Source organism: Alosa pseudoharengus, unplaced genomic scaffold, assembly GCF_046254945.1.
Source record: "Alosa pseudoharengus isolate Yale_2024_CS ecotype anadromous, Long Island Sound unplaced genomic scaffold, YU_APseudo_1.1 YU_APseudo_1.1_scf_16, whole genome shotgun sequence".
Lineage (NCBI taxonomy): Eukaryota > Metazoa > Chordata > Actinopteri > Clupeiformes > Clupeidae > Alosa > Alosa pseudoharengus.
Genome location: NW_027468630.1, coordinates 37,443,278 through 37,469,384, shown reverse-complemented (window position 1 = coordinate 37,469,384; position 26,107 = coordinate 37,443,278). Strand labels below are relative to the sequence as shown.

General features: G+C 39.1%; 1 protein-coding gene across 1 annotated transcript in view; it reads left to right on the top strand.

The window, feature by feature from the left end:
* Positions 1-289: 289 nt before the first annotated feature.
* gnao1b (guanine nucleotide binding protein (G protein), alpha activating activity polypeptide O, b) overlaps positions 290-26,107 on the top strand; it is a 90,828-nt gene continuing 65,010 nt past the window's right edge. The window contains exons 1-3 of the mRNA XM_076287936.1: positions 290-364; positions 16,501-16,691; positions 16,802-16,844. Of these exons, the coding sequence (XP_076144051.1) occupies positions 16,574-16,691; positions 16,802-16,844 (161 nt within the window). The 5' untranslated portion in view covers positions 290-364; positions 16,501-16,573. The remainder of the gene's footprint in view (positions 365-16,500; positions 16,692-16,801; positions 16,845-26,107) is intronic.

Below are 26,107 nucleotides of genomic sequence, written 5' to 3'. Positions count from 1 at the left end.
AGCAAGAAGTCCTCAATCAATTCAATTGTCTTGCCACGATCTGTGGAGCTTACAGACAACGTTATAGTACTACAGGTTCTGTATGCTATTTAAAGCCGACCTAACGCTGAGTCCCTTCTAGACGGTGTGTTGCAATGCATTCTGGGTGCTGTGCTGTGATTCGACGGCTCGTCACCTGACCCACCAAACAACAACTCTCTGGGATGTGGCAAATATCGCGTAAAAACCTTGTTGCCGGAACAACAGGGAAAAGGCAACAGGATAGCAGCACGAAAGATACACAGGATACACACGGAATTTTGATGGACGACCTTATCAGTCTATGGTCTAACTTATAAACGTGTCGGGTCAACGTCAACGATAAGTAAGTTAGGCTAACGTAAACGTTAGCTATTTGCTGTTGTCATATGCTAGTGCTATATGCTTTAGGCTACGTGATGGCCATTTATCACACTAATTTTAGGTACTACTTTTACGAGGTCTGTAGTTCTGTCAAAATGTATCATATCGTTGAACAGACTACAAGGTTATCTTCCTTAGACTTCGTAGATGTAGTTACTACAATTTGGAAGCGAATTTCGAAGTGTAAATATGGTTTTAGTGTGTAAACAGACCAACCGCGATTTTGCAATGAAGTTAATGGAACCTTTTATGTAGGGCTTCTAGGCTACTTTCACGAAGTCTGTAGTTCTGTCAAAATGTATCTTATCTATGAACAGACTACATGATTATCTTCCTTAGACTTCGTAGATGTAGTTACTACAATTTGGAAGCGAATTTCGAAGTGTAAATATGGTTTTAGTGTGTAAACAGACCAACCGCGATTTTGCAATGAAGTGAATATGGAGCCTTTTATGTAGGACTACTAGGCTACTTTCACGAAGTCTGTAGTTCTGTCAAAATTGATCTTATCTATGAACAGACTACATGGTTATCTTCTTTAGACTTTGTATATGTAGTTATTACAGTTTGGAAGCGAAATTCGAAGTGCAAATATGGTTTAAATGTGTAAACAAGACGCCTGATGTTTAATATATGTTAATGAATGGGCACAGTATTATTGTGTACAGTAATGGGCTATCAGTAGTATGTAAACAGTTCATGTGTTATGTGATTTACATAAACTAACAACAGAAATGTTAAAAGCTGGTATTGTGTTTCCTGAATTCTTACATTCAGGCATTCAAATGAAATGTAATTAAATAGCATATCAATCATGCAACAATGCAAAAACAATGAAACTAGTGTAGGCCTAATTATATTTTACATTAGTAAAGCAGTACTCTGATGTGCATGCTTTCACAAACTTTTGTAAACAATCTTAGCACTTTAAACATTGACTGTTTTGAAGTGCATGTAGGCAATATAGTATAAAAATAATAATTGTGATATCATTACAATTTGATAGGGGTTGGGAGGAGGGGGTGAGTTCATGTAGGTGGGCCCTATGACCCCAAAGTATGCCTTGACTGGGCCTCAGGTCAAAGAAGTTTGAGAAATGCTGATGTAGACAACAAAGCAGCAAGGAGGCGTCGTGTGATCGATCATTTAAACAAGTTTTATGACGAGGTCGATGAGGGTGGGAAAAATCGTACATTTCTGTGCAAACTTTGCCCGCACTTCAGTCACATTGTCTTTTAAGAAAATGCAGTCCTTTTTTCGGTTCCAGCAGCCAACAACCTCAGAACTGACCCTTCAGGCCTCTCAGGAGGCGCTGGCCTTTAACCGCAGCCAGAAGAGAGTCAGCAGAAATTTGATTGCCTTTAAAAAATCTGACTTCTTAAAAAATCTTAAACTGGCTGCATTACGTGATTATTTCTGAGATTCTGATACGTTTTTAACCATGACCTATACACAGTTCTGGTTTGAAAATGTATCTCTTAAAATAATCACTTTATGCAGTCAGCTTAAGATGGCTTACTAGCAACTAACTAATTACCCTAGCAACAACCTAGAAACCACCCCTGTAATGTCAACCTAGCGACCACCATAGCAACCAGCATAGCAACCATGTTATTTATGCGTTTTAGCTTATTGGATGTTGCGTTAATGCAGACAACTTTTGATCCGTGTGCCCGATTTTCATAAATGAGGTACCGTTGGAATCCTTGGATGAGGCCGAGTTCCGTACCACTGATCAAACCCACTCTTGCAGTTCCTCGGAACCGCAATTCTAGTTTCATTTGTTGCCTCATCCGCATTTAATGAAAACATGGTAATTTTGAGTTTTACAGACAACTCAGGTTTCCAATGAACCGCAATACTGTGTGTGCTCATGCAGGAGGTCTGCACATCTGATAACGACAATCTGGAGAGGGCGCTTTTGTCTTCAGCAACAGATTGTATAAGGTTGACAAGAGGTTGCGATATGGTGAGGGACAGGTCATGTTGCACTATGAAAGAACATGCGTAGCCTACTTAGCGCAAAAACGGTCAGCCATAGATAAACGTACACAAATCATGACGTTAATATGCGAGGTTCTGGTAGGCCTACTGGTTATGGTAATGGTTGCTATACATTAATAATAGCAAAGTTTTAAGTTGGCTATTTTAATTGCATGGTTATTTTTTGTCAACATACGCTCACATCCTACTGTCGTTAAAAGTGAGGCCTAAGCAAAATAGGCTACAAGGCTGTGCGTCATAAACACGACTGACCCCCTTACTCAACATAAAATAATAATATCGCGAACTGTTAACACGTTCAGTCAAAACCTTCCGTCGCAAATTGTGAAAAACATTGTTGTACATGTCATAACAGACGGGAGGCATAGGCTACGGTTTATATTGCGTCGCTTTACACATAATGTTAGTTGCATTGATTAAAAACTGTAACAATAATAGTAGCCTACATCGGGTGGCATAGCAGGCTATCTGTTCAAGTCATAGGTGACACACAAAATGAATGACCTCCCCTGACAAGAGTTTGCGATAGTAAGAAATTGTCTACATTGATGCACGGAAAGAACACAGCCTCCGAATTCGCACATAGAGCTCACAATAGCATATCCAAAAAAGTTAAACGGATTGGGCAACCTCATCAGCTGTCTCGATTGTGTCACTATAATCCAACTTTTAGACCGTCCTCCAGACTTTTTTTTTAAGCAACCGCCCCAGGCCAATGACACAAGCGTGTAGCTACAACATAAACAAAGCGAAACTCATGGCTGATGTATCTTCTTGAGCGATCTCTGATTGAGACACAGAAAGTTCTCAAGAACACTATTAGGTCTTTAAACATTTACCATCACACACATTCATTCATCGGACCTAATATTTGTAGTTGCCTTAAAAAAAGGAAAAGAAAAGGTGATAGACCCTCCTATTTTTTTTCTCACCGGATCTGCATCGATCTCAAATATGACATTTCTAAAATCAAATTGACGGAAATCCGTCGTACGACGGAGAACTTTAATCCTTGTGATTTACGCTACGTGAGGATATTAGACTAAATCTACTGATCATTTGAAAAATTAAGACCTCCGTGAAAAAATTCCAGACTTTGAGGTGAAATTCAATACTTTTTAAGGCCTTAATTTAGGAAAATGAAATATAATAGGCCTACTTTTTAATACTTTTAAGACTCCGCGGGTACCCTGTTAATTTTACTAAGCTCAGATTGAGTAATAGTGCTAAAGAACCTTAATTTTGGGGGGCTGTTTTTGGGTGTACTATCAAACATATTACTTGTGTTACCAATAGACTCTCTTATAGAAATTACTTTGTTTTTGAAGAAGTCTGCAAATTCTTTGCATCTTAGAGAGGATGCCTGACTGAGTGTATCAAAAGGTGTTTGATACAATAGCCTATCAATGGTGGAGAACAACACCCTAGAGTTTCCACTGTTTTCAGCAATTACCTTAGAGAAGTGGTTCCTTCTCTCATTCCAAATAGCGCTATTATAATTTGCTATTTTTTCTTTTGGAATGGCACTGTGAACCTGTAACTTAGTTTTTCTCCATGTTCTCTCAGCTTTACATGGTCTTTTTAGATCATGGATATTTTCGTTCATCCAAGGTGTCAGTTTGCTACAGGGCCTTTTTTTAGTCTTTAAGGGTGCCACTCTGTCAAGCAGAGCGCCTAGTTCACGATTGAAAGCCTCTACCATTTGATCAATTGGATGATGTAAAATATCTAAATTTATGGAGTCTATAAGAGCTATGAACTGCTGTTTTGCTCTAATGTCCAAGAGTCGCGATTTGATTGCAATTTCGGGATGAATTTTATATGTATGTAGTACTATATTAAAAGATACACAATAATGATCAGACATATTTATATCATTTACTGATAAGTATGTGACTTCTATCCCTCTAGAAATGACTAGATCGAGGGTGTTGCCAAGGTTGTGGGTGGGCCCTGTAACATGCTGCTTTAGCTCTAAACTGTCCAAAACATTAAGGAACTTACTGGCTTTAGCATCAGTTGTCTTATTGTCATGAATATTAAAGTCGCCATTTACAATTATCCGATCATAGCTAGTGATGATGAGCGACATAAGTTCAGAAAACTGGTCGAGAAAGCCAGTCCATAGTTTAGGAGGGCGGTATAAGGTTAATAGAAGTACAGCTGGGTCAGCCTTCAGAGTGAGGGCAATATACTCAAAGGAAGCGAATTCGCCAAAGTTGACTCTAGTGCAGCTATATTTGTTTGAGAGAATGGAGGCAATTCCACCCCCTCGTTTGCCCTGTCTAATTGAGTGGAATAAATTATAATTTGGGGGACAGGTTTCAACAAGAACAGCTTTGCTGTCTGAAGTCAACCAGGTTTCAACAAGAAACAGAAAATCCTAATTTTTTTTCACTGATAAAATCATTGATTGCAAAGGTTTAGGTAGTAAGTGCACCTATATTTAGTAAGCCCATGTTAGCTGAAAATGCCTCTGGCTTTTGAGGAATATACTGAGGTATGGAAAGAATATTTGTTAGGTTTCTAGTTTTAAATGTCTTTTCTTTTTACTATACGTTGGGTAGAAATCAACGTTGGAATAGAACTATAAGCATAAGTCATGCTATTGCATGAAGGATACAAGGATACATGGGGGGGGGGGGCACCAACAAGGAGCACCCAAGAGCAACAGGGGCAAGGAAAAACTCCCTTACCAAGGAAGAAACCTTGGGCAGATCCAGGGCTCAAGGGGCTAACCCAGCTGCCAGGGGTCTTGGTGTGTGTGTTGGGGGGATGACATGGGAGATGGGATAGTGTGCTGTGTATGTTGGGAGAGGGCAGTGTGCAATATGTGTGTTGGAGAAGCTTCCTCATGAGACAATGTGCTGTGTATTTGCAAGGGCGCGGGAAGGTGGGTGCTGAGGGTGCTGCAGCACCCCTTGCTTTTTGTCAATAGGCCTACAAATTTGCAGTTTGTCATTATATTTGTTGTCAAATAGGCAAATAGCAAAAAAGGTTATGGATAGCTTTGAATATAGCTATCCATAGTCAAGATTAAACGTTATAGTCTAGCTATAGAAGTGAAAGTGACGTGACTCGCTGAGGAGAGACGTTGCAAGCAGGCTAGTTGACTTCGAGAAAAGAAAATTAGGCTACAGAAAAGAATACAGGATTTTTTTCTCTCCCGGCAGTAAAGACAGTAGATTTAGTGTTTAAAATGTAAATGCAAACTAAAGGTAGGCTAACTATGCATATGACCATCCAGAGGCTGCTGATCTGTCAAAAATGATGAAGGTCAAGATGGTTTTATTGTTGCTGTCATTATTACCACAAACACGAATTGATAACAAAACCATGGCGATCGTGGGTTATATCTTGCCTGCTTATTAGGCCTCTTAGAACTCTGTGTAGCATGCATATACTGCCAGTTTCCATATACCATCACCAACTAGTTCGCACTTTGGATATATCGTTGAATTGTGAAAAGCCCAATTTTGAATACCAAACGACAACAGATGAGGTAGGATGCATCTTTTGCAATTAGTCTTTGGCAAGCCCACGACCTCACGTACGGCTCAGTTTCTGTTAGTGTCAGGCAATGTGGCTGATCTAGCCCAAATCCACGAATTTCGTGTTGGTGAGACCTGTTGCCTTTCAGTAGACATGTCATCTCTCGAGTTCCACGACAGCTTAGCTAGTGCCACCGAAATATGACACTGAAATCTTTTCACTATTGGAGTCGCTCAGATAGAAACCGCTGTAATTGGTGGTTAGGACACTTTTGCTGTGGAGTGGAGACGCCATAAGTTAGGCTACTCAGAAATTGTTTGCCATTGTATGTCATTGCAGCCTAATTATATTTTCAAGCCAAACATCTCTGGTGTGGTTTTGACAATCAGAAAAGCAATATACTGAAATAGTTTAATGATGTAAAGTCAAGTGCGCTTCAATGGGTCTGGTGTGTGCGCGCAGTTTTTATTGATGAGTCGGAGTGGCAAGTGCTGCGCATAGTTGCAGTGGAATGTGGCTGTTCTCGCTCTTAGAGGGTCTACTCATACACGGCGCTGAAATGGCGTATTTATCCGTCTAAATTCGAATCATATCATGCTAGGGGAGAAATCGTCGGACATCCATTATTTTGTTATTCAGCACCCCTGGTGAAAAATATGTTCCCGCGCGCCTGTGTATTTGGGGGGGGGGGGGGGGGGGGGGCAGTGTGCTGTAAGTATGTTGGGGATGTGTGTTGGAGAAGCTTCCTGATGAAATAATGTGCTGTGTATGTAGGGGAGAGGGGGGGCAGTGTACTGCAAGTATGGTGAAGGGACTTACTATTGCAAGCAGAGTTATGTATGTATGATGTATGTGAGTGATGACAGTGAAGATGTGTGTGTGGGCGGGAGGGGAGTGGAGCAGTGACTGTGTGTGTGTGTGTGTAGTGTGTGTGTGGGTAGGTGGGGGCAGTGTGCTGTAAGTATGTGGAGGATGTGTGTTGGAGAAGATCCTAAAGACAATGTGCTGTGTATGTAGGGGGGGGGGGGCAGTGTGCAGAAAGTATGTAGAGGAGGCTTACTGTAGCAAGCAGTGTGCTGTATGTATGTGAGGTGATGACAGTGATGATGTAAGTGTGTGTGTTTTTTGTGTGTGTGTTGGGGATGGGGGTGGGGGGAGGGCAGAAAGGCTAGGAAATCAAGACATGGGTAGATAGATGGAGGAGAAATCAAAAATAATAAATAAAAAGTTCTATGGAGATGTGCAAAAGTTGGAGAAAGTCAGGTGTGTGTGTGTGTGTGTGTGTGTGTGTTTTGACGTGTGATGAAATAAGAAAATAAATAAAAGGTCTGTAGCATAGGGAGAGGGATGTAAAAGTGCTAAAAGTCATGTACGTGTGTGTGTGTGTGTGTGTGGGGGGGGTCATGAGTGCTGAGGAGTGAATGAGTGCAAAATCAGTATAGTGTGAGTTCAGAGTTCGGATGGCCTGGGGATAAAAATGATGAGAAGAGTCCTTCAGAATCTTTTGGGCTCTTAGGAGTACTCTTCTTGAATAGATATCTTGTAGAGCAGGGAGTTGAGTTCTTATAGTACGTTCAGCTGAGCGCACTACTCTCTGCAGAGTACTACAATCTCTAACTGTGGAGTTCCCATACCAGGTGATGATGCTACCAGTTAGAACACTCTCAACCGCTGAAGTGTAGAAGGCCTTCATGATGGATGTAGAAACTTTGAATTTGAATGAAGCAGCTTGATCTATTGTAGTAGTATTGTATGTTACCCTGTAGAAAACATTTTCAGACCCATCCACATGTATAATGCCATTCGAATCAATACCTGGGGGACGTGAATCTGTAATATTTTCTACAGAATGTCAATGCCTCTGTTGCTAGGTTAGTTGTGGTGGTTGTTATGCTGGTTGCTAGGTTAAACTCATTGGTTGCTATGTTGGTTGTTAGGTTGTAACTGTGGAAGTGGTTGCTAGGCTGTTGTTAGGGTATTTGACATGGTTGCTAGGCTGTTTCTAGGGTACTTGAGGTGGTTGCTAGGCTGTTGCTATGGTACTTGAGGTGGTTGCTAGGCTGTTGCTAGGTTAGTTGTGGTGGTTGCTATGCTGGTTGCTAGGTTAAACTCATTGGTTGCTATATTGGTTGTTAGGTTGTAACTGTGGAAGTAGTTGCTAGGCTGTTGCTAGGGTATTTGACATCGTTGCTAGGCTGTTGCTAGGGTACTGGAGGTGGTTGCTAGGCTGTTGCTAGGTTAATTGTGGTGGTTGCTATGCTCGTTGCTAGGTCAAACTCATTGGTTGCTATATTGGTTGCTAGGTTGTTACTGTAGAAGTGGTTGCTAGGCTGTTGCTAGGGTATTTGACATGGTTGCTAGGTTGTTGCTAGGGTATTTGACATCGTTGCTAGGCTGTTGCTAGGGTGCTTGAGGTGGTTGCTAGGCTGTTGCTAGGTTAGTTGTGGTGGTTGCTATGCTGGTTGCTAGGTTAAACTCATTGGTTGCTATATTGGTTGCTAGATTGTAACTGTGGAAGTGGTTGCTAGGCTGTTGCTAGGGTACTTGAGGTGGTTGCTATGTTGGTTGCTAGGTAGGTGGTGGTTTAATATAGTTGGAATGGCTGAACAGGTAAATAGGTGGATAGTTTAAATGGTTAAATTTTAGTTTAATAGTGAATTATTGTGGTGAGGACTTTTATTTTGAAACAGTTGTGGACAGAGGAAGCAGTGGAACAGGATCTGTAGTCTTAAGAGAATGAAATTGTATGCTTAAAGCCTGAGAAACTGACAGTTGGTGCAGGTGGCCTGGCCACCTGGCCCAAGATTCTAATTGCTTAACGGTCCTATTGTGATGTCATCAGCCCAATGTTAAGTCTATGGGGACATTTTAAATAGTTTTTAATTAATAGTTTAAAAAGTATAAAAGTTACAAAGATGAAAAATACAAAGCACCCATGTCCTAAGTAAGACCTACGCAACACAGTTTGAATGAAGTTTCTATGTTAAACGGTTGAAGCTGCTGCCATACTTGCTGTAAGTTTTATAGTAATTGTATGGGAGTTTCGTGTTGTTAAGGGAATTGTTTATGTAGTTGTCATAGTTACAAGTTGCTAAACTAGTTATTAGCTGTACTGGGTAGTGGTAGTTGATATTGTTTTCGTTACGGTTGTCTGTTTAATTGCGCTTACACTGGCCTTGGTGTCGTGAGTTTTTAGAGGGGGTGGTTTTCCGCGTGATCAATTAGGACTAGCATTTAAAGTGGTTATTGTGCTGGAGCGTCAGCGGAGGCGCCAGCACTCGTGTGCAGCCGTCCTCGTGTGAAGACTTACTCGTGTCAAGACGAATCGAGTCTACCTGCGACGAGTCCACCGAGCAAGGACACAAGCAAGGCACCTCTCAGATAAGTTTCACTCTTGTCTCACCTTGTCTTGTTATCTGATAATCCTTCTAATAATGTGCCTTCAACATATCCCTGTATCCGGTCAGGTTAATAAGCGCACTGATTTTGAAAGGCAACAATCAGCTCAGCAGTCTCGTCCTACTTTTTCTGTGGGGTTGTGGAATTGCCAATCTGCAGTGAATAAAGCGGACTTCATTCCTGCTCTGGCCTCACAGTTATCGCTTCAATTGCTTGCGCTTACAGAGACGTGTATTAGGCCAGAGAATATTGCCACACCTGCAGCATTGTCGACCAATTATTTTTTGCATACCAGTCGTTCGTCTGGTAGAGGAGGTGGGACAGGCTTTCTCGTCTCTGTTGATTGGAGGTTTACACAGTTGCTGCCTGCTCAGGTCCACAACTCGTTTGAATATCATGCCATCATGATAACTGAGCCATACAAATTAAACTTGGTGGTTATTTATCACCCTCCAGGACAACTTGGGAACTTTGTGAATGAGTTGGACATTCTACTGTCTGCTATTCCAATGGATGCATGGCTGACGAACAGTATAGTCTCAGTACGAAAGGAACTTAGAGCTGCTGAGAGGAAATGGCATAAATCCAGAGATGGAAATGATCTTAGTAACTACCAGTTTTTGCTATCATCCTTTTCATCCACTGTTACACTTGCAAAAAAAGGCATTCTATCAAAGCAAGATTGAGAGTGCAACTGACAGTAGAAAACTTTTTTCCACTTTCAAGTCTCTTCTCAATCCTCCACCTCCAATCAACTAGTTCACTGTCAGCAGATGACTTTGCAACATTTTTCACTGAAAAAGCTCAAATAAGTGCTCAGTTTGATGAACCTATAAGGAGGGCTTTGCCTTCTGTTAGTATGACAGCATCATTGGACTCTTTCTCTCCTCTTGATGAGGAAGCAGTCTCTCAATTGCTTCAGCAAAGTCATCCAACAACATGCCCATTGGATCCTGTCCCGTCCACACTTCTACAGTCTGTCGCACCCGCTGTTCTACCAGCAGTCACACATGTATTTAATGCTTCACTCAGTTCTGGAATAGTTCCTTATTCTTTTAAACAGGCTACACCTCTGCTAAAGAAAAGTACACTTAATCCAACTTAATCCTTTCTTGTCAAAGGTTTTGGAGAAAGTGGTCTTCAAGCAAGTATGTGACTTTCTTCATCAGAATAATCTACTAGACCCTATGCAGTCTGGTTTCAAGAGTGGTCATTCTACTGAAACTGCTCTTCTGTCTGTGACTGAAGCATTGAGAGTAGCTAAATCCTCTGCTCAGTCATCAGTATTAATTCTACTAGATTTATCTGCAGCCTTTGATACTGTTAACCATGACATTCTCCTTTCTATACTATCTTAACTGGGGATTTCTGGAAAAGCTCTTGACTGGTTTGAATCTTACCTTAAAGGGCGTTCTTTCAACATGTCTTGGCAGGGACAGGTATCTAAGTCTCATGACCTCACCACAGGTGTGCCTCAGGGATTAGTATTAGGACCCTTGTTTTTCTCTATTTGCACCACTTCCTTAGGTGAGACAATTCGCTCCCATGGATTTGACTATCACTGTTCCCACCTGATGATTCTAGCGTTTCCCACCGGATTTCTGCATGCCTTAAGGATATTTCAGACTGGATGAAAGATCGGCACCTTCAGCTTAATCTCTCAAAAACTGAGTTTTTGGTGTTTCCAGCTAAAACAGCTATTCCCCAACAGATTAACATCCAGCTTGACTCAACTTCTCTGACCCCAACTAGATCGGCACGTAACTCAGACCTTATCTGACACAAGATTCCACACAACTTCTTGTTCAAACCATGGTCAACTCCAAGCTGGACTATTGTAATTCACTATTAGCTGGCTTACCCGCTTGTGTAATAAGATCATTACATTACAGCTGATTCAGAATGCTGGAGCACGCCTGGTCTTCAATCAGCCAAAATGGACACATGTAATTTCTCTCCTAATTACTCTCCATTGGCTCCCTATAGTAGCCAGAATTAAATTTAAATCTCTCACTTTGGCCTATAGGACACTGACTGGATCTGCTCCTAGTTATTTTAATTCAATAATCAAGGCATACATCCCCAACCGCCCACTGCGGTCTTCTGATGAGCGTTTGTTATGTTGACACTAGGTCTAATTCAAGACTCTTTTCCTCAGTGGTTCCATGTTGGTGGAATGAGTTGCCTAGTGCTCTCTGTTCCTGTGGTAGTTTTGGGTCGTTTAAGAGGGGTCTAAAGACATTCCTGTTCAACATGCACTTAGTTCTTTAAGCGCTTCTTATGCGTTATGGTTTGTATAATATTGTTTTATTTCCATTAGGCTATTGATTAATTTGACATTATTGTTTATTATTGATATTCTTCTTAATATCACCATGTCATTGTTTTTTATATTAGTGATTGAATGGACATTATTGTTTATTATTGCTTTTTCTCTCATTTTCATTGCTTATTTTATTAGGCTATTGAACAGGTCTACTAATTCACTACATAGTACATATCTATATCAACTGTGTTGGTACACACTTATTGCTCTTTGATACAGTGGCATAAACCCATTAAAATTAAGTGTACCAGTTAAGTACTTACAATTACATATTACATGTATGTTGTGTCATTGGTGTCTTGGAACATGTCTGCCATTACCCTACATACTGTAGTACATGTATCAACTGTGTTGGTACACATTTATTAATCTTTTGATACAGTGGAATAAACCCATTAAAATAAAGTGTACCAGTTAAGTACTTACATGTACATAATATATACATCCTGTCAATGATGTCATGTATCCTGTAATTGATGTGTTGAAACGTGTCTGCTGTTACACCGCACAGTACATGTGAATTAGTAGACCTGTTCCAAGACATATGTACATGTAAGTAATTAACTGGTACACTTAATAGGTTTATTCCACTGTATCAAAGAGTAACAAGGTTGTAGCAGCACAGCTGTTACATGTACACTGAAGACAATGAGGCCTTGACTGGAGCTAAGAATGGTTTGTATATCAAATCTATCATGACCAGATTTACCCCATCCAGCAGGTCTCGGGTCAGCTGTTTGCCTCTGATGAAAATGTAGGCAAATTGGCAAAGTTTTGTAAAAGCACTCAGTATTACAATGTAACAACTATGTAGGTACCCACAAATACATAATGCAAGTACAATGATAGTACCTTATAGTACATGTTGTTACACAGGTTGTACCACTGTACCTAATTAGGTAGGTACACTGTAACAGCGACACATTAAAATAAAGTGTTACCCATTTACCGAATGTTGTTAAATGAAGAGGTGAAGCAACACAGTGAAAAAATGCCTGTCTCAACTTGTTTGAGACATATTGCTGAAAAATTAACATATTTTTTTCCAAAAAACAATCTCATTTAACAGTTGATCTATTGTATTGGAACTATTCTTAATTAAATATAGGGTTGACATCATTTGTAAATCATAGCATTCTTTGGATCATATTTCAACTAATTCAGACGGTTGCCAAGGTGTTGCTAGAGTAGATATGGTGGTTGCTATGCTAAATAAAGCGGTGGCTATGATGTAGGGCTGTTGGAATGAATTTCTGTAGTCAAATATAATTCGAATATTAAAAAAAAACGTTTGCCGTCTGTTTACTCTGGTGCTCTCAAGCTCTTTAGAATCTTTAATCGGAATAGCCATTGTTTTTTGCCTACTTTTCCTTGAGAAGATACAGTAGTCAGTCCGAATGACTGTTTACATGGGTGTTCATTCGGAATAAGAGCAAACTACTTCACCTCTTTCATTCTGATTAAAATTCTGATCGGACCAGGGACTTTCATTCCAATTTGAATGTCACAAATGAGTGGTTAAGGGCTAGAGAGAGAGAGAGAGAGAGAGAGAGAGAGAAGGGTTTGTAAGGTCATGTTTTTAAGAAGCTATTTGAAAGAGCTAAGTATACAGCCATGGCGACTCTTTATATCCACTAAATAAACATCAGTACATAATTGCCTGCAGTTATTACATTTTCAAAGTTTTTTTTTTTTTAACCCAGCCAATAATATAATAACTTACATAATAACTTACATTACATCATTACATTATTGGCAAAAAGTTATTACATAATTGGCTTTAATACATTAAAATAAAAACGTTATTGGCCATTATTATTGGCTGCTACAGTGTAGACGCATAATCATGATCTCAAATGAAAGATAACACTCTGAAGTTGTACTGTATTATTGGTATTTTGATTGTACATTAGGGGTTCTGATATAGAAGGGCTACACAAAATATGGATGGACTATACATCACAACAATATTGGATTAAACAACATGAATATTCTATTTCTATGGATTCTTGTGGATATTTCAATGCTGCATCTACTTGATTGCCAAGGATATACACTGCAGCTAGAAGGTAGGGAAGGAGGAGGGGGAGGAGAGCATATAAATGAAATTTAATTGAGACATAGTAAGATTAATTTGACAATGTAAAGCACTATACTGATTGTATATATATAAAAATGTTGTCATGTATGGACTCCCAAGTGTCCAAGCTTTCAAATGGTGTATGATATTGCTATGCTACATAGAAATATTGTGCATACAAATGATTTATTTTTTAGAATGTTGGGGGGAGGTGTACCGTGGGTGGTAAACTGTGAGCTTGTTAAATATACACTATATGCATATTATGTGTGCTTAAACATAGATAAATAAAATAGCATAAATAAATAGGCTAAATGAAGAAATATATTACACTTAACAATGATAAAACTATTGAATAATGATAAATAAAAAAATAATAGGCCAAATATCTCATTTGTCATATTCCATTAAATGATTGTTCAGCAATGCTATTGAATAGATTTAACCAAACCTTTCATTAATGAACTTACCTCATATTCAGCCTGTTTGTTTTTACAACAATGTGCGTCTTTACTTTCCATCTGCTGTGTTCACTCTCAAACTATAGGCCTACAGTATGTATTTAATGTAAATAAAAAGAACATAGTTAAGCTTTGAATATAGGCTACAAAGAATGTATTTGTGACTTACTGATCATTTCCCTGCAGGGGAGGATGCTGACTGATGGTGAACAACTCTCACTATGTCAGTGTCATGATGACAGTTGAGATATTGATCCATCTACTTATGTTATTCATTATGTTATTCTTTTGTAGCGTTTGTCCATACAGAGACCAGACGTTGGAAAAGGTGACATAACAGTAGATGTCCAGTTGCACTGGCCATGGCCAAGTCTTGCAGGTGGACAAGTGGAAGCTGTCATCTGTCGTACTCAGCATACCACTCACGGTTTCGTTCTCTTTATTCTTAGAAATGAAATGGAAGCTTAATGGTTTGTGTATACCGTGTGTACAGATTACTGTAATGGAGGAGGCTGCTCCACCATTTGGGGCATTACACTCTGCAGCTGCACCATTAAAGTATTACGCAGATAAGAGATGATTTTAGTTATGGGGATTTACTGGTTTTAAAAACTCGTTTTCTAAAGTGAAATTTAATGCGGAAGACCAAGAGGTAATCATGGGGCTTCTGTTATAGTATCCATCACTAGATTACACAGAATACATATGATGGTATAAATGCTAGAAGTGACATATTTTAGTCCAGAATCAAACAAGTTTTTAGGCACTTCCTCTCCTTACACAATTTAATAGGAATTGTACTGTCTTATGTATTGTATTATATGGTATGTAGTGTGCTTGAAGTACGATATGTTAACCTAGACATTCCAATGCTGGAAGGGGGTTGGTCAAGTGGTTCGGTGAGGTTGTGCCGGTAATAAAGATAAAAGCGTGTTAAGCCGTGCACTCTACACTGGTTCTGAGCCGAGAGAAATAATCCATTTGTAAAACCTCTTGCTCTGTGCATGTTCTCTTGAAAATGCTCATCCATCAGTGCAGAGAAGCTAGATAGTGGCGCCCATTACTGTATATAGTCAAAAATGCTTTTCTGAGTTACATATGCAGATCTCTGAACTGGATTGGTTTGCCTCATGTGTTTAAAAATGTAGGGGCACTTTGGGCAGATCATGAGACAGAAAAGTGATCCTTAACATCTTCCCTTGACACTGTAGATTTTAACAATTCTAGGGGATTTTCATACATCTTTATATTCACCTTACACTGTCCAAATGCCCAAATGCTTCCAAAGGTTTCATTGTAGTGCTTTACTAATAAGGGGAAGACTCCATATGACTTAAGGACACATAGTCCTATTCTCACTTTCTGTGACTGTTATGCCTACGTTTTTGTAATTTTAGACAACGTCGTCTCATATTCAAATGTAACCAAATATTGTCTTTTCAATACATTCATTTCAATATAAAAACTATAAGGTATTCTGCTTGAACAACTAATGGTTCTCTTGCAGATCTTTAGTATAGTATGTCTGTTTTGTTCTCATGGATTTATATTCAATTTATACCAACATGTGAAGTTGCACTATAAAAAACTATAAAACATTAATATCAAGCTAGAGATTCATATTTTGCTGTTAATACAGTGCAGTAAATTAGTACTGACAGCTGAAAGTCATATGTGTTTTAACTGTTTAATTCTCTGAATTATTCATTACCAACAGCAACAGCATGTCCCTTTCAATTCTATTAATCAATCTCAGTTTCAATAGCCACACTGATCGAGATTTCACCCTACTTCTAGATAGATTTGGAGTCATATACAACTTTTAGCATTTTGATCAAGCTTGTACAATTTCTATTTAACAAAAAATAACAATTTGAATACTATCTGTGTGCACAAAAATGTAGAATTTCTCCTTTGGCTGAAGACTATGAATTCTTCAAATGCTAAAGCCATGTCACTTACAGTGGGTAAATTATAATGAATCCATTAACGTAAGTCTATTAACTTTGACACTTCACTTTGCCAGTTCAATACATATGGAACACTGACCGATGTTTCACATTCATAGTTCAAAAAATGAAAGTGAATCTTGACATTAAAAGTCTTTACCATAAGGACACTATCTTCCTCATTCAGAATTTACCATTGGTAACTGAAAACACTGAAGCATCTAATCCCTCAATACCAAGCCCTGATCATGCCGGACAGCCCATCTGACGTCAGTGTGATATGACTGCCTTGTGGCAAATCCTTGTCACTGCTTGATCTGAGATAGGTGGCTTCAAATACAGTGTAGGGGCATCATCAGCTCTCTTTTCCCATTTCTTGTGTTTAAGGATTAAGAAATCAAGAAGGACAAGGGAAACGGTGTGGAAGCATACAAGAAGAATCGTTGTATTACATGTTGTCATGGGTTGTACGTTAAGTGCAGAGGAGCGTGCTGCTCTTGACCGAAGTAAAGCAATTGAGAAAAACTTGAAGGAGGACGGACTCACTGCAGCTAAGGAGGTCAAATTACTACTGCTTGGTGAGGACGAGACGATGAAAGGACATGTGTGATTGTGTGTCTATGGGGACTAGTGTGTGAACGCACCCCACTTTATCACTTCCACTCTCATGACTCTTTTTTTTTTATAGGTGGTGGTGAATCCGGCAAAAGCACCATTGTCAAACAGATGAAGTAAGTGTAAATAAAATGACAATATTAAAATAATTGGTAGATGGTACCTGGAGATGTTGGGGAATGGTAACTAGGATTATTTTGTTGTCTACAATGTATCTTCCTGTGCTGGTGCTGACAATGTCAATTCTCTTTTAAAAATGTATCCATGTATCTGCCTATACAAGAATCCCCACATTAATCTTAATGGGGAGCTTTTAAAGCCTAATCTGCAGCTTGACTTTAAGCAGGCTGTAATGTAGCCATTGCATATACACAACTGCATACAGATTTACTACACATTAACATTTTCACAATAACTGCTATCAAATATGCAATTGCACGTTATAGCATAGTTATTTCAGCCTTTCACTTTAATAGGTTCCCTTAAAAAATATTTTAGATCATCATAAACTTTTTTGTACTGTAGTTTACACTGCATAGCATATGTAACACCTGTTATGGATAGTTATGGAGTTGCTTTTATAGTCAATGTTGTTTTGCTCTACATACTATATAGCTTAACATAGCTCATTGTTCTCTCAGTTCCAGCATGATTGCTGGGTTTATTTATTTTGCTTTTTGACCATATTTTCATACATGCTGCCCAAACAATGTGTCTAAAAATTAGTATCTAATGTCTAGGCTAATATCTACAGCTAAAGGTTTTTTGTTAGGTGTGGATGGTGAAAATAAGAGGAATATCTCTATAGGATGTGGGACAATCTGATTGGGTGTCTCTTCATGCGTGACTTATGATATGCCCTCTACAGAGCAAGACCTGAACAAATGTATATGTCTTCATGAGTTCCCTTCTAGTGGAAAGACAAAGGTCTAAATAATGCCCTCTATGCCTTCCCTACAAGGCACTGGCATACAAGGCACTGGCAAATACTTGGCTACAAATGTGAATTTACATCTGAAACCTTACTTTGTATGGTTGTTTATAAATATTTTCTGCATATTCGCAAGGGCCCAAATTAGTCTTATTTCTAGCTAACATCTAGCATTTTGATGTAATCTTATCTACTACACTGTCCTTTTTTTCATTGTATGTTGTAGGCAAGGGATCAATGTAAGGCCTTGGTACTGTATCCATATTAGGACTTCCTCTAATATCAGAGTCAGAAGTCAGAAATCAAATGAAAAGGCAGATGAAAATCAGATGATCAGGTCGCATATTGTCAAGTTTATGAAATTGCCCAGTCAATTTACACCACAGTCTATGGTGGTGTAATAGCATACCTTACCCTCATACTGTTCCTAGTAGTCTTACTGTACTTCTATAGTATGTCTCTACTGTAATATTCCTATAGTTCAGGGGTGGCTAACCAGTCTAGCATAAAGAGCCAAAAAAAAAAAAAAAAAAAAATCAACACCACTCAAAAGAGCCGCATAACAAAAAGGATGCCCACACTACAACAGCAACAGTGACTTATAGGCCTACGCCTAATGAGACATAGGGTTACAGTTTAAATAGCTTGTCTCTTTTTCATTTAAAGTGAGACACTTGGCAGATGCTACAAATGATAATTTTCAGGAATGAGTAGCAAGCAACAAAAATATCTGAGACACATCACCAAATATCACATCGCCAATTCCCCCTCACTGAATGAGAGTGATGCACCAATATAACAACTGATATGATACCAACGTGACAGTGTTCTGTTAATTTTCAAAATGAAAATGAACAAAAAGAAAACAAGTCTGCTTCTCTGACTGACATTTCAATAGCCTACCTTTACCTTGTCTTTTGGAAAACTTTTGGGACATTTTCAGGTTTGAAGCAAAATGACAAATCCTGCTTTTGAATGTCCTGTGTTCCTCGATTTGCACTTAGCTTCAGGCTACTTTTTCCTGATTGCAACAGTAGCATTAAACCTGGCTAAAGAAACAAATGCATTTGCTTATGTTTCTTTTGGGGCTAGATTTCTATCCATTTCTATCAAAGAGCGATTTTCCACATTGACTCAATGGTATGCTGCTAGCATGTTTCCCCCTCTTGAGGATGGCAAAATGGCGGTAACCTACATGCCGAACTAATCTATGGGGATTTATCTGGCCCTGCCCCCTTTCCACATGCTGCTTACCTGCTACTGGCTGCTGCAGCTCACACTTAAACTAGCTCATCTGTATCTTTATGAAGATTACCTAGGATTGAAAACTTGACAGGGAAACTGTAAATACTTCAATTAATACATTTTCAGTAATATAAGCATAGACCTCAGGTCTACACTCAATTTCTCAACTTCAATTCTCATGGGTTTTCTGGTTGGAACGTGCTGTTACCATTGTGGCTACAATCCAGGTGCAGAGCCAAAGGGGTGTCTGGGGTGGCACTGGACAACCCAGGATTCTGATCAGACACCCAGAAAGTTAATTGATGTTTGAAAGAGCGTATCACAATAGAAAATTCAACCACACAGTGGTATAAGTATGTATAATACACACACACATAATGTGTCAGCACACACATAATGCATCATAAAAGAAACATTTTGAGATATTGGGTTATTTCCTATCTCATGTGGGAGCCCTGTAGTTTGAAATATCAATGCAAGCTTTTTATATATTTATGTAGCACATACACATGGGTAATTATATGTGCTTTACATAAACAAAAGCAAAAATAGTAAATAATAGTAAATACAATCTTCAAAGTTCATAGTTTAAAAACTGACAACAGTTGGGGCATGTTTGATGTCATCCAGTGGCAGTGCAGGGATGTATGGAGTAATATGGTCAGTTATTTGAGTTGTTTGGAAATTCCATAACACGAATCAACCCTGCTGGAGATAAATGCATGATTGAGTCTTGCATGAGGACATAATACCTCAAAGTTTGGCAATGTTTTTTTAGGTTGTAAAAACCTCATTAAGCTATTGCTTTCAGGTTGCTATTGACATTTAGATTACACCTAACCCTAACCCTAGCCCTTTTGTGTTAAGAACAGTGGTGATTAGTACCAACAAAGTTTTTTTCTTTGTTGAGCTACAGAAAATAAAGAGACATTCAGTTGTTTATTTGGTCAATACATTGACAGGGGGAACCATATTCATTAGGAGATGGGTTTTGTTAAGCAAATTTGGGTCATAGGGTCCAGGGTAGGATCCAGGGTACTATACATCCTGATAAAGTTCCCTTGGCCTTTGGAATTAAAATAACCCCACATCATCACATACCCTTCAACATAAGATTGGGATGGTTTTTATTTCAGTTAACCTAATTGCTGGTTTGATTTGCATTGAGAGATGATCTTATGGAAAGTACCCCATGCCAATCGTGAGATATGGTAAAGGGTATGTGATGATGTGGGGTTATTTTAATTCCGGCCAAGGGAACTTTATCAGGATGTATAGTACCCTGGATCCATGAAATAACTGGCCTTTAAAAATAAAAATCTGCCTGCCTCTATGGGAATTTAACATAGGTTTAACATAGGGGTGAATACTTATGCACCCTGTATTTTAATGAAGAACATTTATTTATTTACAATACATTATTCATTCACAAAGAAAATTGGTGTCCTTAAAGGTTGTTTTTTAGTCAACTTTAGCATGGGGCTGAAGACTTTTTATAGGCACCGTATGAGAGGAAATCAAATTGTTCTTGATGATTTGTTCAAATGGGAATAATTATGGCTCAAAGGTCAACATCTGGGGAACACCACAGGTCAAGGATGCAGTGTTGGGCAAGTTACTGAAAATTAGTAATTAGTTACAGTTACTAGTTACTTCTTTCAAAAGTAATTCAAATACGTTAGCTAACTTAGCTAATCATTTTTAGCAGTTTTGTTAAAAATGCTAACTAGCATGCTAACTATGCTAACCATGTTACTTTTTTGCTAAAAATGCTAACAATGCTAACCATGTTAATCATGCTAACCATGCTAACTATGCTAACCATGCTAACTAGCTACAGTGGGTAGGAGTCATAGTTGATGACAAGTAACAGTTACAATGGCTGAACAGTTAAAAAGTTCAGTAAGTTTAAAGGGTTAAATTGTTTAACCCTCTATACCCCAGTGGAATTCTACAACAATGCCCCAGATTCCTGGGAATTCTAAGAGAAAAGGACAATTTGAGAAACATTTCAAATAACCAAGAATAACTAAAAATCTAATGAAAAGTGTCAATTGTAAGTTTCTTTCAGTTTAAAGATTAGAAATGGCTCTTTCAAATGATATATGATCCATTAAGAATTATATATTCATGTTTCCCATAGACGGCCATAGGCCTACTCACTTACAGTCTCAAAGTTTTTCACTAACAAAAAGTTATAAATATGGTTCACATATTTCTGTATTAGAAGCTGGGAAACAAGATACTATATGAGTACTGATTTCATTGAAATAGACTGGCATATCTTGCACTTATTTGGGATTTAGCTGGACAGTGAGCCTTACATCTAAAAAATGATGAGGATATGAACTAACGTAGGCCATGAAGCATAGCGCATGAAATCGTGACTCATTTGATAAGCATGTCACCAACAACAGGGACTGTTAATCCTGACATGGATTTACGTTTTGCAACGTTTTATGTTATATAATTTATCTAAACTTGATCAGTTGATGATAATGAACCTGTTGCACTCGTTCACCAACCTTCAACCTATCCTGTGCTAACATTACGAGTCTCAGACTAACGTTAACGTTACATCAGTGAAGGTAGCAAATTAGCAGGCTTTTTTGTAATCACGAAGATGAAGAGACATTGGCCTACTTGTATACAAATACATTTTCCTGACATCCATAAGCAGAACACACAACGGTGGTTCCCGCTTTGGTTATTAGTCAACAAAAACTCATTTAGAGAGACATACATCAGTAGTAGTTTGCAATAACTATCTGTAAGTGGGATAACGAAAATGTTAGCTTTACTGTACATGCCAGAAAGGGGTAATGTTAATGTTATGTGTTAAGATATAACTGCAAATAAACCTGCCATGGGTTTATCATAAACTTTATTGTTAATTAGCCATGACCCATCATTGAATTATGCCTATATTTTGCTGGTGCTAGCTAAACTCAAACTGACTTTCACAGTCTTAGCCATACGATTTTTTTTATGCCAGAGAGGCATCTAAGTCAGTCATGACAAACGGGAGGATGCTAACGTTAAATTTATTACACTTTCATGTTTTTATTTTGTCATTTTCTTACATCAATATGATAGTCGCTTACATCAAAACATGGTGGATGCACATCAATACTATCTTATCTAATGAGAAAAGACGCGGACGCTTGTTAGAAGCCATAACTCCAGAGGCACCGTAAGTCCTCAGCCGGTCAGTCAACAGGCTAAACTCAAAAATACCGGAGAAATGTCAATAGCGACCTAGCCATTTAAGTGTGTCAAAATAAAAGTCTGGTGTTTATTTATCTACTAACGCTGTATTATTTCATGTATGAAGGTTATACTGTAGCAGATGTCTCTTTAAGAATTGCGGCCGGCCGCGGCCGTTACAGGAGAATACAGAACGGCCGTCGACGGCCACTACGGGGTATAGAGGGTTAACAGTGAAATGAAGAACATTTATTTATTTACAATACATTATTCATTCACAAAGAAAATTGATGTCCTTAAAGGTTGTTTTTTAGTCAACTTTAGCATGGGGCTGAAGACTTTTTATAGGCACCGTATGAGAGGAAATCAAATTGTTCTTAATGATTTGTTCAAATGGGAATAATTATGGCTCAAAGGTCAACATCTGGGGAACACCACAGGTCAAGGATGCAGTGTTGGGCAAGTTACTGAAAATTAGTAATTAGTTACAGTTACTAGTTACTTCTTTCAAAAGTAATTCAAATACGTTAGCTAACTTAGCTAATCATTTTTAGCAGTTTTGCTAAAAATGCTAACTAGCATGCTAACATGCTAACTATGCTAACCATGTTACTTAGATAACTTAGCTAATCATTTTTAGCAGTTTTGTTAAAAATGTTAACAATGTTAATCATGCTAACCATGCTAACTATGCTAACCATGCTAACTAGCTACAGTGGGTAGGAGTCATAGTTGATGACAAGTAACAGTGACAATGGCTGAACAGTTAAAAAGTTCAGTAAGTTTTAGGGGTTAAATTGTTTAACAGTGAAATATTGTAGTGAGGACTTTTATTTTGAAACAGTTTTTGGCAGAGGAAGCAGTTGAACAGGATGTGTAGTCTTCATAGGGCCTTTTTTATTTAAACGGTTTATTTTGTTTTTCCACACTTTTATTGCGTTTTATGAAGTCTGCCTCTAGTCCGAGTTCTACCTGCGCTGTTTTTTCGCCTGGTGATCAGCTGTTTTTCCCCCCCCTGCCGATTGCCATCAGCAAGGCCTTCACTGCTATTGGACTTGCTGTCTGCTTGTGTGGTGGAAGCTGTGCTGGATTCGAGCTTGCTAGTGTCTCTCTCCTTTTCTATCCTGAATACGCTGGGTTCATATAGTCGGTTGACTGTCCAGCTGCTGGTTTAGTCGGTTGACTGACCAGCCGGAGATTGAGGCTTCGTGCTAGCTAGGTGATTAAATTGCACACTTTGGACTGGCTGATGCATCAAGCTGTGTCGGAGTTTGTGTTTTGGCTATGGGGGTTTTTCAGTACACACCCCTTGAACTTCGACAGTTCGCCTCCACCGACACCATCAACATCGAGGTGCTCCACCTTTGCCGGGCAGCGGGGATCCTCCGGCGGAAACGCTACTTGCACAGAGGCGCAGGTCGCTCTATCATCCGTGCGACAGACGAAAGCATCTCTCCATCATCTCCATGGGATTTCTTGCCTAATCAACGCGGTTTTCCAGAGCAGTCCGCTCCCGCAAACAACTCAGTGTCAGTGGAGAATATACAGCGACCAACAACGCAGCGAGAATATGTCTCTCACATCTTGGACAACTTTGATGGAGCTGCTGAAAATGTCACATCACCATGTCAGACTGCGCCTGAACCGCCGCAAGACCTTCATCCGAAGGTAAAAGTTCTCACAGCTGGTTCACCGCAGGAAGTTCTGCAGCATGCGCAAGACCCTCCTCCCGTCAAATTTGCGTTATTGAACGCACAATCTATTTGTAACAAGACTTTCATTTTAAACGACAGCTTCACGTCTCATCACCTGGACTTTTTGTTTATAACGGAGTCTTGGCTCAGCGGTAATGACGTCATTCCACTTGGAGAACTCTGCCCTCCTCACTGCAGCTTCATGAATTCCCCTAGGGCTACTGGTCGTGGAGGTGGTCTGGTCACTGTTTATAATAACAACTTTAAATGTAGAATTGTACAAATTGATATGTTCTCCACTTTTGAGGTACAGCTTGTAAAGATAAATGCCACCCTCCTCTGTGCATTAGTTTACCGACCACCAAAAATTAAGCTTAATTGTAATTTCATTCAAGAATTTGCTGATCTACTATCTTTTATGGCCTCTCGCTCTGACAATTTCATGATTTTAGGGGATTTTAACATTCACATCTGTTGCCCATCAAAACCTTGGCCCGTTCTATTAATTCCACCACAGCCACAACATTCTCTAATACTTTCATCCTCTCTCACTCACCTACTATCTCTGTTGCTATTTCCACCTGCTCTGACATTGAAGAATTAGTCACTCTCTTTAATGCATCCTGTCTTGAGACCTTAGACTGTGTTGCCCCACTAAAACAAAAGCGTGTCAAAACTATCACCACTCCATGGTTAAATGCCACGACCCGTTCTGTCAGAAAATCTTGCAGGAAAGCAGAGCGCAAATGGAAAAAAGAGAAGCTTCAGGTCTTCTATGACCTTTTCAGAGATTCTCTAAAGACCTACCAAAACTCTGTTAAGGCAGCAAAGGTTGAGTATTATGCTCAGCTTATCAACAATAATGTTCATAGGCCTAAAGTTTTATTTAATACCATTAACTCTATTATAAATCCTGCCTCTGCGTCATCTACTCTTGCCCCTTCAACAGAAATCTGTGAGAAGTCTCTCAACTTCTTCATCAATAAAATTGACAAAATAAAATCTCAAATCTCACCTCCAGATTCGGATCCCTCAGTGATATAACTTTCACCTAGCTGCCTCCAACAGTTTCAGGCTATATCTTCCTCCCAGCTTTCTGAGGTGGTCTCCCATATGAAATCTACATCCTGCCACTTAGATGTTTTACCTGCACGCCTTTTTAAAGAAGTTTTTACCATCATCTGCCCTCTTGTATTGGCCATAATTAATCACTCACTAACCAATGGAGTGGTCCCCTCAGGTTTTAAACGTGCAATTGTGCAACCTTTACTTAAGAAACCTAACCTTGAGCCCAGTGACCTGAAGAATTATAGGCCTATTTCTAAATTACCTTTTCTGTCAAAGATACTAGAAAAGGTTGTCCTCTCTCAGGTTTCTTCTTATCTGAGTGAGTTCAATATATGTGATAAATTCCAATCAGGTTTTAGATCTCTGCACAGCACTGAATCGGCCTTGCTTAAAGTCCAAAACGACATTCGCTTAGCAGTTGATTCTGGATCTTGTGCCCTCTTGGTGCTTCTTGATCTGAGTGCAGCATTTGACACCATTGACCATAACATCCTATTAACCCTTAGAACCCGATTGACGCAAAGTGCGTCAAAAAACACACCCCTTCTTCTCTGTTATATTGCTCTGGAACGGTTCATCGCAGCGAGATGAAACCTTTATTGCACGACAGAGCAGAAGTGGGGCTTTCCAACGAGACTACACACTTGTCTGTACGATCAAGTATGAAAATTAAAAAAAATCATGAAATTAAATCAAATTGCATCATATTTACAGTCTATACTTCTCTGCGTTCACCTGCACACACATTACTCTAGTTTGAATTACTCGCGAACCCGTGATCGCATCGATATGGCAAGCATATCAGATGAAAGAGGAGGCACAGGGCTATCCATTGGTACCATGTTTATCGATCCTTCGGGCTTATAAAACCAGACGAAGTGACTGCAAAATAATAACGTCATGTACACAAACCAACGCTGCACACTCATTACTCTCGTTTGAATTACTCGCGGACCCGTGATCGCATAGATATGCCACGCATGTCAGATGAAAGAGGAGACTCAGAGCTATCATTTGATACCAAGTACATCCTTCTGGGTTATAAAACAGACGAAGTGACAGCAAAATAATAACTTCATATAGCTGGACTTACCCCACGTTTTTGTCTGTTCTTGTGGCAAAGCATGTTTATAATCCAATGCTATCATGTGTTTCTCTAAGGCAAAGCATGTTTATATTCCGGTTTTGAGATCCTAGCAAATTCCTGCATGGCATCCAATTCAAGGCTCACATT